Source organism: Phocoena sinus, chromosome 13 (genome assembly GCF_008692025.1).
Source record: "Phocoena sinus isolate mPhoSin1 chromosome 13, mPhoSin1.pri, whole genome shotgun sequence".
Classification (NCBI taxonomy): domain Eukaryota; kingdom Metazoa; phylum Chordata; class Mammalia; order Artiodactyla; family Phocoenidae; genus Phocoena; species Phocoena sinus.
This window is the reverse complement of record NC_045775.1, coordinates 24,472,999-24,488,705: the sequence shown is the minus strand read 5'-3', so window position 1 is coordinate 24,488,705 and position 15,707 is coordinate 24,472,999. Positions and strand designations below refer to the sequence as shown.

General features: G+C 49.5%; 1 protein-coding gene across 1 annotated transcript in view; it reads left to right on the top strand.

Annotated features, from left to right (window-relative positions):
- CAPN13 (calpain 13) overlaps positions 1–12,962 on the top strand; it is a 99,345-nt gene extending 86,383 nt beyond the window's left edge. The window contains 1 exon segment of the mRNA XM_032652236.1: positions 12,852–12,962. Coding sequence (XP_032508127.1) covers positions 12,852–12,962 — 111 coding nt within the window.
- The last annotated feature ends 2,745 nt before the right edge of the window (positions 12,963–15,707 follow it).

Below are 15,707 nucleotides of genomic sequence, written 5' to 3'. Positions count from 1 at the left end.
CACAGGCCTCTCACTATCGCGGCCTCTCGTTGCGGAGCACAGGCTCCAGACTCGCAGGCTCAGTAGCTGTGGCTCACAGGCCCAGTTGCTCCGCGGCATGTGGGATCTTCCCAGACTGGGGCACAAACCCGTGTCCCCTGCATCGGCAGGCGGACTCTCCACCACTGCACCACCAGGGAAGCCCCAAGCAGATTTTTTAAATGAGGTAATTGCTAACTCCTGGAAGAACAAAGACTTCTTAGAAGAAAGGAAATATGAACCTAGAGTTTTTCTTCACTCAGCAGAATAAAATAAAAATTGAGTATTGATTTAACAAAAAAATGCGACATAATATATTAGAGAATGGAGGGAGAAAAGATACAGGCATGAAAGTGGGGTTAGGAGCACCCCAGCCCCATCTTCCATGAGGAGTCAGTAGCCATTTAAAATTGATAAGTCAAGGGGTAACCATATAAAATATTATTTAGAAGTAAAGAGTTCAGAAGAAAGAGTTCGGAGAGAGGAATTTTGGATAGGAATGGGGCAGGGGACTGCTGTTTTTGCTTCATGCTTGTATGAATGTCTTGAATTTTTAAATTATGTACCTTGGGCTGGACCTTTATGAAAAATAAATAAGCAAACTAGCAAATAATCTGAGAGACAAGAGTTTAAGACTCAAGAGAAGAGGAGGGAGACGGAGAAGAACAGTTGAGGTGGCTTCTTTACCAGGTAGGCAGGAAAGATGTTTGATTATAGTTGTAGAAAAAAATGTCTATGCAGAGATATCACTTGAATCCAAGAGACAAGCCCTCGAGAAAAGCCACTATTCCCCGGGGGTCCACAGCCAGCAGACCAGAACTCAGCTAGACCAGAGGACAGAGTTATAGTTATTCTAGCTGCCCCTCTTCTCAGCCCTTCCATCCTGTCCAGGGGATCGGAGGAACTGACTTCCCCTCCACTTTGCTGCAGGCACTCAGGTGCTAAATGGACTATGGTTTGTGCTCAGACAGGGCAGAGTAGGTGGGTAGGGTGCCTCTGGGGAATTTTGAAGAATAAAGTAGGGACATTGCCATCCATTGGAGCCATGGGTGTGATGGAGCTGGTCCAGCCTTGCCAGTAGGTGGTACAGGTGCTCCCTCTGTTGTCTGGTGGACCTGAACAGCATCTGTGGGAATGGGGCCTGGCCTCTGTAGTCACTCGAAGGAAAAGCTTCTGTACTCACCCCGGACCTTTTGCATTTGAGCATCTGTGTCTTTCTCTAAGACAAATTCCCAGTGATCACTCAAGAATCTGGCCCTTGTTCCATTGGGCTGTGCTGCCCCCAAAGGTGTGATACATCAAAGCCTGCGCTGCTTGGAGCATAGTCAAAGCCGCCTTCGAGGATCCTGGGCCAGGTCCTCAGCTGGGTGAAGCTCTGGTTAGCCCACGATCATAGAACAGGTCATCTGAATACTTCAGAACCCCAGCCTGGAATCCCAGGAGAATGAAGCAGAAGATGATCCCTCGTGGGAGAGCAGGGGAGAAGCTGCATCTCGGTTCCCCTCCCATCAACCCAATCATTTCTCAGTCTGCCCGCCCACAGGGTGCTGTGCGTGACATCGGAACGGTCCGTTGGGTGTTTGCAGAATTAGTCGTACTCTCCGATATCTGAATCCTGTTTCACAGCCAGGTGGCAAAATAAAGGTCTTCAACTCCATGACAAATAGGATCTTAGTTCTGGATGAAAAATACCTTTGGGGGAGGGGAAATCCAGCCAGCAAGGTGGACGCCTCCCTCACTCCTATAATCCATAAAATGGTCATCAGATAGCTCTAAAAGATCATGCCCCACCAGAGTGTAGAAGAGCTTCCAGAGAGTGACCAGGCCAGACCCCACTTAGGAGAACTGACATTTGAGAACTCATTCCTAGAAGCATCTCTCCAGTGAGGGAATCCTAGCAAATGCGTGTGTCAAGAGAATAGGAGGGCTAGAAACTGCCAGGGTGTGACCGTTCTGAGAAGAAACCATCAGAAGGTTGATGCCATGGGCAGGGGTGCGCCATCATGCAAACGCCCATACTCAGGTACTAAGTTAGCGTTTGGAGGTGGATGCATCCCGGTACGAGGAACAAACACACAGCCGACTAACCTGCCTCTCACAGGAACTGCTGCGAAGTGTTTGCAATCATTTCAGTAGCATAGCAGGGTCAGACACACAGCATAGCTTGGGCCACGTCATTGGGCCTCCTGGCCCTGGGCTTGGCTGACCAGGATAGCTGGCCATGGTTATCAGCATGGACTTCAGAGGTAGACAGAGCTAATGCCTGAAGACCCCAAGTCCTGGGCCATCAGACTGCCCTCTTAGGTAAGATTTTCTGATGCGAAACACTGGTCCCGACTGGTCAACACAGACTCTGCTTTAAAAAAATGGACAGCTCAAAAAAATGAATGGGCTGCTTTGGCAGGACTCAGAGATGACCTTCACCTGTACCTCCGGGTAGAAGGTCCAACACACCTGCACACTTCGTTGCTCCAGCCACACGCCTAGAAACCCAAGTGCCCTGACTCAGTGACTGTGCCCTCCGCAGCAGCTGGGCCTAAGCAGCCCCCAAGCGGAGGGACACAAAGGACAGGCCTGCTTCCCCGGAGCGGGAGGTTACCCTGGTGGGAGTGCACGTGTGTACACAAACACACACACCGGGGAAACCCAGGCCCAGAGAGCAGCTCTGCATGCAAACGCGGTGGTTTGGGGTGACGTCAATCTTCTCCCTGGAACAGAAATAGGTTCCCTGGTTCTTGCCACCTCCAGGCCCAATGGGGACAGAGGCAGGATTACAGTGGAACAGTACAGCACATGTCATGCCTGTGCTTTCCCTCTTCCCTCCCCCATCTCCTGTGCTCCATCAAGGGCCCTGACCCACCAGGACAGAATCCAGGAGGACCTCAGAAATAGCCAACTCAGTTCAACGATGGGTTTTCCAACCTCAAAAAATGTTCCACTCGCCTATGTTTTAAATTAAGATGATAAAACTTATCCAAATCTAAACATTTAAAACTTTCAGTTTCATATAATAGCCAGTTAGGAGGAGGGGCTGGGAATAGGGAAAGGGCAGGGAGTGTGGAATAGAAGAAAAGGTTAAGCGGAAGGGAGGAACGGAGAGTATATCAGGCGAGAAAATAGGAACCACTCAAGGTATATCAAAAAGGACGTATTTAACACAGGGAGTGAGTTGCTCACAAAATTGTTGGGTTTGCTGGAGGAGCGCAGGCCAGACACAATCACCACCAGCTCCCAGGTTCACCACCAGCTTTCAGAGAACCAAGAAGCTGCTGCTGCCGCCGCCACACTTACCAGATACGACAGGGGGCGGCCAGAAACGGTCACAGCTGCCTGCAGGCCTAAGCAGGTGACTTGCAGGACAAAACCTCACATCTGCTGAAGCCCCCGTGTCTGCCCGCCCTGCCAGAGGCAGAATAATAAGGCTCTGCCTCTCTGCTGCCTTTCAGGTCATAAGTGCATCTCACCGATGGGACTTAAACTATATCCGGGACTCTTCTAAAGGCTTCCAGCCCCTGCCAAATGGAAGAGGGTATAGAAAGGGGGTATAAAGATTGTCAGGTGCCAACAGACAATAGTCAGCACAGGGGAAAGAGAAAAATGGGAGGAGAGGGAACGACAAGCAGATGGAGATGGAGAGCTGGCGGGGAGGATGATTCAGACAGACAGGGGCAAACAAATGAGGCGTGGCAGGGAGCAATACAGACAAATAAGACAGGAGAGACTGAGGACAAGACAGAAGTCAGGAGATTACATAACAACCTAAATGGGAAAAGAATTTGAAAAAGAATAGGTACATATATGGGCTTCCCTGGTGGCGCAGTGGTTAAGAATCCGCCTGCCAACGCAGGGAACAGGGGTTTGATCCCTGGTCCAGGAAGATCCCACATGCCGCAGAGCAACTAAGCCCACGAGCCACAACTACTGAGCCCGCATGCCACAACTACTGAAGCCCGTGTGCCTGGAGCCCATGCTTGGCAACAAGAGAAGCCACTGCAATGAGAAGCCCGTGCACCGCAACAAAGAGTAGCCCTCACTTGCCACAATTAGAGAAAGCCCATGTGCAGCAACAAAGACCCAGTGCAGCCCAAAATAAATAAATTTATTTATAAAAAAAAAGAATTGATACATGCATATGTATAACTGAATCACTTTGCTGTACCCCTGAAACTAACACAACATGTTAATCAACTATACTCCAACCTAAAATAAAAAGTTAAAAAAAAAAAAACAGAAGGAGGAAGACTGGGGTCTATGGACGTTGATCGCAGTGGTGGCCATAGACCCAATCATCTGAAATCTGTTGCCAGTGGAAATGCTGACTTACCCGACACCAATCAGAGTGGTAGCTCTCAAACGTCATTGTGCATAAAAATTAGGAATAGCTTTTCTAAAAAACTTCAGAAATTCCGATCTGGAAAGTCTGGTGCTAGACCTGGGAATCTGCTTTTTTCTTTGAAAGCTCTCAAGTGATCCTGTGGTCCTCAGGTGACTTTTCAGGACTCACTGCTTTTGCAGCTCCGCTGAATGGTGGAAATGCTCCGGGCTGCAGCAACCAGGATGGCTATGAAATACCCGATGAATTCAAGCTTAAAGTCTGCTCTGGTCAGAGGCCTCCCGCCACCCCTCCCCCACCCCCTCAGCCCCACGCCTGCTGCCCTGGACGGCTGAGATCCCTCCCCACCACCTCCCAGCTCGCTGTTCCCCTCCTTCCAGCTCCCAGAGAACTGATGCCCTAGTTGATTTTTACCTCTAAACAAGCTAATTAAGCAGTAATCCTGGAAGAATCCATCACTCTGACAACGTTGTTGATTAACCATCCCCCAGCCAAGCCAAAACTGCTTAATATCCCAACGGAGTGGTCAGTAATGAGTAGAGCTGCGGCACTGGGCTGCGCAGAGCAGGTGATGCCTGGATATCAGCAGTTAGATGCAGAAAGGGCAGGCGGGCCAACTTTGCGGCCAGGTGGAGGACAGTGGAGAGGACGATGGATGGGCTTGAGGCTGCACAGGCTGCGGCATCCCTAGCCAGATTCTAGACCATTCTTTCTGAGACCACCGAACGCCCCCAGAGGGTTTCTAAGGTTATGAACAACTCTGGACCATGGGAGAAGGACCATGTGAAAGGGGCTCCACACAGAGACATAATTCTCCAACTTCATAGCTGTGGCAACTGTTTAACTGCTGAGTAAGAGAAGGTTTACACAGGCAAAAACAATAGAATGACTGCATTCAGGGATCAATTTCAAGTCCAGACTGATACATCTTTCTTTTTTTCCACACTTAGACTCTTGTTTTAAACACCCCTCCGTTCCCTTAAAAGATTTACTTTCTTCAGTGCTCAGAAAACAAGTCTCTTGGACCGAGCAGGACGTGGTAAAACACTGCCCCCTGATGGTCACAGTTGAGGCCGCTTCAAAGCATCCACCTTCCAAAGGTTCCTTCCCCTCAAGTACCCAGTGTGGGCTCAGCAAGGAGCCTCCAGCCAGCCTGGCTGGAGCTCGCCATCTGAGCTGCCATCTCTGCAAAATTGCCCCATCCTCTGTCCGACTTTGAATCCTCATCTCATTTCTTCCCTTTTTTGGCATAAAGGATGGATGACATTGGTAAATACTCTTTTGTGTTTTGTTTTGTTATATTAGAAGATAACAATTTATTGTTTGAACAAGGGAGTGATATGATGAAAGTAGAGTTTATGGTAGATTAATCTAGTAAAATGTGTGGGATAGATAAGAAGCAAGAGAGTTGATTCAAGGAAGCTAGATAGGAGAACGTGGCAGTCAATATATAAGGGCTTGATTTAGGAGAGAAGACATAAAAATTAAGCATGTAGTCATGAATCTAATAGACCCATATCCACAGTGCGCTGTTTCCGTCACTAAATCAGGTTTCACTTATTTTACTCTATTAGCTATGTCAGTACTTACTAGAAGACTCTATGTTATCATTTAGAAACTGCATCTCTCTCTCTCTCTCCCCTCCCCCCCACCCCCCGACTTCCAGGTAGAATTTGATCTTACTCATGTAAAGCTCACTCAAATAGGAGTAGTCCTTGTATGGAGAAGAATTCTGAGTTGGTAAATACTCTTGACCAAGGGAAGGAAACTGACCCCCAGCTGTGCCCTTCTGATGGGATCACTGACATGCCATGTCATCTTATGTCTTGAAGAGTTTCCAATTCTGTTCAGGCACAAAGAAAAGAAAAATAGTTGAGAGTAAGTGCTCAATAGAGTTAAGAGAATGAATGGCTGAGCATGTGTGGTGTAGAGACAGGCAGCATGGTGGAGTGGACAGAGCACTGGGAAAGGCCTCTGGAGTCCCAGGTTCAAGTCCTGGTTCTGCCTCCATCCAGCTATGTGTGCTTTGGGAATGGCCTTCTCTTTCTCGGCTTCCCTTAAAATGAAGGGACTGAAGTTGGAGATCTCTAAGGTCCCTTCCACGGCACACACTTGGGGAGCCAGAGCCTAAGAATTCTAAGCCAGAGACAGCAATTAGGCAGGAAAAAAGAGCCCCTAACAATACAGCAGCAAGAGCTCTTACTGGGACCCACTCTCTAGAGAAATAAACGATGCTGTTTTCCCTCAGCCTGGGAGGGGCTACTCCTTTTATGATTTTTCAGCGATGAAAATTTCAAAAGCCCCTTCGCTGTATATTACAGCATAAGGAATATGGTCCATAATATTGTAATAACTCTGTGTAGGGACAGATGGTTGCTAGACTTACCATGGTGATCACTGCATAATGTATGCAAATGTCAAATCATTTTGTAGTTTACCTGAAAATTAACATAATATTGGACATCAACCATATTTCAATTAAAACATTTTTTTAAAAAACCTTATGCATGGAATGAAAAAACAGTGCCCCTTCACTCACCCAGAGTTGGTCGTTAGCTTTGACACTGCCCTGGAAAGGTGGAATCCAGGCCACAGTGCAGCCACGGATGGTGGTGAGACAGTGACACCTCGTGGCTATCTCCACTAATCACAGCCCAGCCCTGCTTCTCGGCACTTGCGAAAGCCCCGTCCTTCCCAGGGCAGCATTAACCCTCAGTGAGTGGGAATGATGCAGGGCCCTGGGTTGTAATCTGAGTCTTGCCACTGCCTCTCTGTCTGACCGTCCTCAGTTTCTTCAAAAGGGAGTCTGGTCCTTGAGTCTTTCCCTTCCAACTGCCTTGTTCTCTGGACTTGCATGACTCACGGTGTGTAGTCAGGGATCCTAGGTCCATGCAGTGTGCAGGATGTCCCTACTGAGAAGGCATGGCCCCGAGTTCACCAGTAGGACCCTGGGGTCCCACCCACCCCGTGATCATGCATGGTCCTGCCGCACACCCACCTCCTTGAGACAGCCAGACCATTGACCACAGATGTTCCATCCAAGGCGTGCCTCCATCCCGGCTGCCAGCTGCTGAGGCGGGAAGAGGTAACAGGACCAGCCAGAAGGAAACCTCATTGAGCCAGCTTTCTATTGGGTGTGGGGAGGACTTCACCTGCTCTTGTCCTCTTTGGGTACCAGAATCTTGCCCTATTGGTGGGACTCATAGGGTTCATGTATCCCCAAAGAACAATGTAGAAGGCTTCTTTTTAATACACTTTCCTCCCTGTACTGTTACCCACACAAGCTGCAAAGAACGAGGGTTGTGTGCCGAAGATTCTGAACCTCCCGCCAGGTACTCATGATGTTTTGGCATGGCTGGAGACACAGAGGCTGAGTTTTGGGGTCTTTCCTGAGTATCACATTATTCTTACCCTAGAAGAACTGGGCTTCCTGCCTCTTGAGCCATGTCCCTTATCACTAGTTTCTGGTCTGTATTTACTTGTCTTTCTCCAAGTGTAATCTCTGAGTGCTGCATGGTGTCCGCAGAAGACCGTGATGCTTTCCAATATGGCTGTGTTCATGTCACCATCACTCCCTATGGCTTCCCTAGACTGTCCCCAAGAAGTGTACAGTGGTAACACCCAGGAACCCCTTGAAGAGGGAAGTCATTCAGGTTGGGGATGCAGTTCCTAGAGTTGCCACAGCTTCTGGTGGTATGTGGCAAATTTTCCCTGGTTATTAAGGAGAGTATGTAAAAATACTTTTTTGGAGATGGAGAGCACATGAGCTATCATTTTAAAACACCTACTCTACATTAATCAGGGTCCAGTCCGGAGACAAGAATCATACCAGCTGTTGGAATAGGGAAAATTTAATACGAAGAATGATTAACTAGTGAAGGGTAGTTAACTACTAAAAGGGGCAATAGAGGACTCTAAGGAAGACAGGAATAGGAAATGCTGGAAGGAGCTGCCACCTCCAAGGATAAGGGAGGTTCCCCAATGATGGAAGGAAGAACTTGGATGAGATTCAGACCACTTGGGAGAGAGTGTGGCTGCAGCCCACTGCTTGGTCGAGAAGTTCACTGCGGCTCCAGCCAGGAGCTGAAGCACAGGAGGTACCCCTGCTGGGAGCCAGAAAAACTCCCTGAGAGAGCCCCACTGGGTGAGAGAGCCTAGATGCCGCTGGCAGTCACATTGCAGGAAGAAAAAAGGCACACTGGAGCCAGGAAGGGGAGCTCTTCCTCTGTGCGCCTTGCAGTGTCCCCCTAGCACCCTCTACTGTCTCTCTGGTAAAGGACAAGTGTTGACAAGGTCCAACTGCAGTATTACAAAGCAGGGCAAGGAAGGGTGAATTTGGAGTTGAAAGCAACAAATTGATCGCAGGAACACCTACTCCATGGCAGGCCCTGTGCTTGCATTTCTATAAAGAATCTAGTATAATCTCAAGCATAATTCCTTGAAATAGATAATAGAATTCCCATTTTAATGTTAAGAGGGTACTGAAAGCTAGAAGTAACCTGAGAAGGACATGCAGCTAACATACGTGGCTGGGCTGGTGTTTTGACTGCTGTGTGTGTGATTCTAGAGTCCAGTCTCCTACCGCAAGCTAACAGTGCCTCTCTCCGTAAAGGGTGAAGGGCAGTGAGATCCTGCTCTCCTCCCTTCAACCCTCCTCCTCCATGAACTCACATAAACCTTCCCAGCATTGCTTCTTGGGCTCTCCTCCTGAGAGAGACCGACAGTGTGACAGACGCCCTGGGGTTGCTCTAAGGCAGTGATTCCCAAACCGGAATCACTGGAAGAGCTTGGTGAAAATAGAGGCTCCTGGGCCTTCTCTGTAGGTACCAATTTAATAGGTTGGCAGGGGGAGCTGAAATCTGCATTTAACAAACTCCCCAGAAAGCCCGATGCTCCAAGAAAGGAGCATCAACCTCTCCACTGGGCTGGAAGTGGCAGGTGAGAAGCTGCCTGGCCTTCGCTGGGGGGAAGGGGACTTCACGCTAACAAGCTCCTCTCAGCCCCAGCGCCCCGCGGAAAGGTCAATATTGATACCTGGCTTCTGAAATGAAAATCAAATAGGACACATGGATCTGCTTCATGGGTGATGAAGTTGTAATGGCTCTTACGGAGGCTGAATTGATTCCTATCTGTCAGCTGGAAAATTGGAAGATGGGCTCCAGGACTCCTGGCCCCCTGGCCTGGCAGTCCTTTAGGCGTATTTTCTGGACAGGAGGTATTTCTGAGCTAGAGCTTGCCAGGCAATCCCATCCGGCGCAGGAATAAGAGTCACCAGCTTTTGAGCACCTACCATGTGCCAGGAACTATGCTCCAATCCTTAAACACGCCTGCAAAGGTTAATACCACAACTAGGAGACAGGAAACTGGGGGTCTGCCCAAGGCCACACAGATACAGGCGCAGAGCTGAAATTCAGGCACGTGTGGGTCTTACTCCAAAGCTTACTCCATGGCCTTGGGAGGGGGACCAGCTCCTGGTTCAGACCCCCTGCTGGGGGAGAGCCACGCTCCAGGAGGCCTGGGGGCCATGTGCTCATGGTCAGGTAGTTAACATCTTCCCTTTGGTGGGGGTTTTAACATCTATAAACCAACTCAGGAAGCGTATATCAGATGCTATTATCTAGGTCCTTCAGAGAGGAGCTAAAGCAGAGGATATAGGCGAGGAGTCTGTCCTGGTGAGGGGTCTGTCCCAGAAAGGCCTCACAGGGTCAGTGACATAAACCCATAGAACTATAACACCAAGAATGAACCCTAACATAAACTGTGGACTCTGGGTGATAACGACATGTCAGTGTAGTTCTTTGATCGTAGCATATGTACTACTCTGGTGGGGGGATGCCTCCCACCAGGGGACAGGGGGCAGGGGTGGGGGGGCACGGGCATATGGTAACTCCCTATACTTTCCCCTCAGTCTTTCTCTGGACCTAGAATTGCTCTACAAACTAGTCTATTTAAAAGAGAAAAAAACCTACTGCCTCTTTATTTATTTATTTGGCTGCGCCAGGTCTTCGTTGCGGCGTGTGGGATCTTTAGTTGCGACATGCGGGATCTTTAGTTGCGGCATGCGGGATCTTTAGTTGCGGCATGTAGGATCTTTAGTTGCGGCATGTGGGATCTATTTCCCTGACCAGGGATTGAACCGGGGCCCCTGCATTGGAAGCACAGAGTCTTAGCCACTGGACCACAGGGAAGTCCCCCAAATTACTGCCTCTTAATGTGGTTGTGAGATTGTTAAGTAAGTTATAAAAGGGCCTAGCCCAGGATTTGGCAGGCATCAGGGTCCCTGGCAGCTGAATGAGGGGAGGTATCACCCCGTAAGCTCAGTGTAGACCCAGGAGGACCCTGACAGGGGAAGAAGAGCAGTGCTCCTCTCTGCCACCTCGTCCCCCTCAGGGAGCCCTCTGGGGGCGTGGGGACAGGTGTAAGAATTAAGGACCAGACGGAACCAAGTGTTAATAAACCAGAAGACAGGACAGCAAATATGGCCCAGGGCTGGATATGATAACAGGCCCAGGTCTAGGATTTGTAAGATCAGTCCCTCCCTCTCTCCCTCTCACCACATAAACCTCATAGCGAACAGAAGGAACCAGAAGGGACTGGCTATTTGGAAAAAGCATAAATCTGGCGGGCCATTCCCCTGCTCTGAAGCCCGTACTTGCTCCCCAGTACCCTCACCTGGCACACAGGCCTTCCCTCCACTTCCTCTGCTCTACGGCCACTCTGGGTACCATTCAGTGGAATAGAAAAGAGAATGGGTGGGTGTCCAGAAACCCAAATTTTAGACCCAACTGTTTGGTAGCTGTGTGACCTTGGGAGCACCTCTCCTCCTCTCTGTGCCTCAGTTTCCCCAGACTGGATTCTTTCCTTCCTCCTTTCACTGAATACACTACTGAGTGCCCACTATGAGCATGACAATCTCTAAGGTCCTTCCTGTTGTGATATTATGTCTTATTCAGTGTAGTTCAAATGCACTGGGAGAGATATAAAACACACACGAAGTGTAAAAATGAAAATGAAGAAGTCCCCTTAATCATGGTTCCCAGAGATGTGCATTTCCTTCCAGGCTCTGCCTTTTGAATCCCCATTTGTGTGCCCACCTTTGTGGGAATGGAACACTTGTTTGCAAAGTGCTTAGATAACTTCAAAGATTGCAGGGCTGTGACTTTGCCCTCAGTATCTGATCCAGGATAAAAGTGGTTGCCTCTGGACCAAAGAGCTTGATCCTCTTTGAGTCCCCCTCCATGGTCACACCTGTCCTCCCTGTCAATCCCCCTCCCCTATGAGACGATCTAGAGCTTCTCTGGGGGGAAGCACATGATGCTCAAACAAGCATGAGATCGGCTCTAAACAGGGTTCCAATTCTAGCTCCAACGTTTACTTGCTGTGTGACCTTGGGGAGTTACTTAACATCTCTGAACCTTGTTGTCCTCTATCTGTTTGGTGGAGGAAGTAAATTCCTACCTGAACAGGTGTTGTAAGGTTAAGCAAAATGACACAGGTAATGTTTCTGGTCACATAAATAGCAGTACCACTTTATTTAATATGAGCTATTAGGTATCTTGTCCTCACATGAGAGAATCCATGTAACGCATTAGGACAGTCAGTGCCTTGGTAAGAACTCCACAAGCTATTTCTCTCACCCTCTTCAGTCAGTTTCATTTTCCTCCCTGTGACTGCCAGGTGGCAGCATGGGGCCATGGAACAGAGCCCTCTCATAATGTGAGTGCTGTCAGGGACCCTGGAGTGACAATAACCACAGACTGTTTATTGAGCTCTTAACGTGCTGGGTGCATGAGGGCACCTCATAAACACCTTCCTTTAACCCTTGTAAGTTCATATGGGGGGAGGTTCAGTCACCTGCCTCGTGCAGGGGAGGAATGACGGGCTCAGGCAGGAGGATCCATAATGGAGCAGAGCCTATAATCAAAAGCTCCCCTGCACGCAGCCCGGGCACCTGCCCGCTGCACTTGGCAGCCTGGTGGGTTGCAGGAGCCTCACCAGGTGGATGAGGACAGTGGGGCCCAAGGAGGGGAGAAGGGACCGGAAGCCAGGGCCCTGACCCCAAGCAGGTACGCTTTCCTGCAGGACCCCGTCTCCAGGGAGGATCCCCTCGGCCAGGGCCCCCTCTGCCGTGAGGCTCAGCCTGGGGCACTCTGGGGGACGCTGGGAACCCCAGGAAAGCAAGCACATGATGTCCTCCTGTCTGATCCTGCTCATCCAACAGGACCTCTTCCGATCCTCAAGTAATCTTTACCTCCAGGAGCCACGGTGATTTGTGGAAAACTTCCTCCAAATCCCCAGCTAATCCTCCTTTGGCTGAACCCTTCAGTGATCGCATTTGCGGCTGGTGGCCTCTAATCCCTCCGGCCCCAAGAATTCCTGGGAAAGCACATGTGCAGACCTGTGGCATGCTGGGGCCTGGTGCCCAGTGAGTCTGAGCTGGGCGCACCGGGGACCTCCAGCTTGTCCCTCAGCGTCAACCTCCTTTTCTCCCTCCCGCGAGTCTCACCGGCAGCAGGTGGGGGAGAAGCCTGGGTCTGTGCCTGGCGGTGCCTGGACAGGGCAGCTGGCCGACAGCCGAGAAGCTGGGGCTGCCACCCTCTACACCGCGTGATTCTCAGAGGGATGCTCTTGTTTGAGGTTAGGGCCTCAGTTTCTTCCTCTCAAAAATGGGGATAAAAATAGTCTTTAGGGATGCTTATGAGGATGTACGAAGGTAACGTATTTAATGAGCCTAAGGCAGAGGCTGGAACCTAACCAGCCATCAGAGCTGGGCAGCTGTGGTTAACCTAGAGTGTCTCCCTGCCATCCCCACCCCTCAGTAACGACCTCAGCCCTCCTCTCTCTCCCACCTCTGGAGGCGCGGACACCTGCACAGCAGCTCCTCACACAGGCTGCGTGGTGCAATGGCGTGAGAGCCACTGTGGGCTGTGCGGGGTCTAGGGCTGCCAGTAGGGCCACGGTTCCGGTGCTGGGGAGAGGCCGAGGACCTGCAGCTCCGAGGTGTACCCAATGCAGGAGAGATGCCTGGTGTGGCCACCGTCAGGTGCGGGGCTCAAGCTCTTGAGAGGTGAAGGAGTGCAGGGCCAGGGAGGCAGGCAGGCTGGGGTGGGGCAGCCCCGCATCCCTGGCAGGGGTGGACCAGCCCAGCTGGACAGACAGGGTGATCCCAGGTGCTGCCCAGGCAGGCAGAGTTTACAGAGAGATGCTACAGGGGCCAGCTCCATGAGCCGGGATAAACGACTGGATCTTTGAGGCACAGCATTTTTATAACCCACAAGTCAGCAGGGGGCCCTGCCCCTAAGGAGGGCTGGCTCAAACTCTCCTGTGGAGGTTCAGCTCCCTCCTGGAGCCCCTGTCCTGACCCCCTGCCTCTGCACCTTCCATCTCCACTCTGGGCTCACAGCTGTGCCCTTATCTCCCCCCAGGTGTGGGCCTCTTTATGGATTCCTGTTGCCTTTCCCTCTGTCCATGCAATACTGAAAAAAAAAAACAGTAAAAACTAAACTCCCTCACACTCTTCAGGATAGAGGGCTCCAGACTTTTCCTGGGGTCCTGCCTGTTTAACCCAAAGCACAAAAGCTCGCCCTTGGCCAGAAGCCAGCTGCCTCCTGCCGGGGAGACCCCTGCCCACCCTAGTCCAGCTACTTTTGTGGTGTTAGCTTCCACTGTGGCCCAGAGGCTGGAGCCGGAGCCGCCATGTGCTGGCAGCCTGTGTGTTAGAAAAGAGGCCGTGGCTTGTATTCCGAGGAGTGTGTCTTACTGAAGGTGTTTGAAATCTAGCTCCTCTCTCAGCCTAGAAGTCATCACCCCTCTGTTCACTGGAGTTCCTCCAAGGAGCCTGGCATATAAGGAGGCAAGGAATAAAATATGGGGTCTTTATTCCTACAATTAAAATACATGGCATTCAATCAATACTTTGCTAACTTTTAACATAACAGAAACACTTTGCTCATCATCAAACCTCATGCAGAACCCCAGTACAGGTAAAATAGTGAAGACAGATGGCTTGGCTGGATCTGGAGGAGACATGAGGGCTCAATCCCACCCCTCCCCCCACCCTCACAGGAGGACAGAAAGGGAAACTAAAATGTCTCTGTCACCAGTGTAAGGTCATCCAGCTTAACTCTTACTAAGACAGATGCAAATTAAAACTGCACTGAGAGTACGACCTATCACATCAGACAGTTGCTGCAGACCTTCTCTGAACCCTAACTTCTCTTCAGGAGCCACACCTAAGCTCTGAGACTGCTAGTCAGCCAGTACCACGCAGAAAGAAGTGATACAGTAAGCATGTCCAAAAGCTCTGATATGGTCTCATCCCAGGTACTTTGCACGTAGGCAACACCAGTACATCACAAAGTATTCATTCCACTGGAAGGCAGATGACATCATTGATTTTGTTTCCAGAAAGAGGGCAGACAGCAGAAGCAAGAAGAACTACAATTCTGCAGCCTATGGAAGGAAAACCACATTCACAGAAAGATAGACAAAATGAAAAGGCAGAGGGCTATGTACCAGATGAAGGAACAAGACCAAACCCCAGAAAAACAACTAAATAAAGTGGAGATAGGCAACATTCCATAAAAAGAATTCAGAATAATGGTAGTGAAGATGAGCCAGGACCTCGGAAAAAGAATGGAGGCAAAGATTGAGAAGATGCAAGAAAAGTTTAACAAAGACCTAGAAGAATTAAAGAACAAACAAACAGAGATGAACAATACAATAACTGAAATGAAAACTACACTAGAAGGAATCAGTAGCAGAATAACTGAGGCAGAAGAACAGATAAGTGACCTGGAAGACAGAATGGTGGAATTCACTGCTGTGGAACAGAATAAAGAAAAAAGAATGAAAAGAAATGAAGACAGCCTAAGAGACCTGTAGGACAACATTAAATGCAACCACATTCACATTATCAGGGTCCCAGAAGGAGAAGAAAGAGAGAAAGGGCCTGAGAAAATATTTGAAGAGATTATAGTTGAAAACTTCCCTAATGTGGGAAACGAAATAGCCACCCAAGTCCAGGAAGCACAGAGAGTCCCAGGAAGGATAAACCCAAGGAGAAACATGCCGAGACACATAGTAATCAAATTGACAAAAATTAAAGACAAAGAACAATTATTGAAAGCAACAAGGGAAAAATGACAAATAACATACAAGGGAACTCCCATAAGGTTAACAGCTGATTTCTCAGCAGAAACTCTACAAGCCAAAGGGAGTGGCATGATATATTTAAAGTGATGAAAGGGAAGAACCTACAACCAAGATTACTCTACCCACAAGGATCTCATTCAGATTCAATGGAGAAATCAAAAGCTTTACAGACAAGCAAAAGTTAAGAGAGTTCAGCACCACC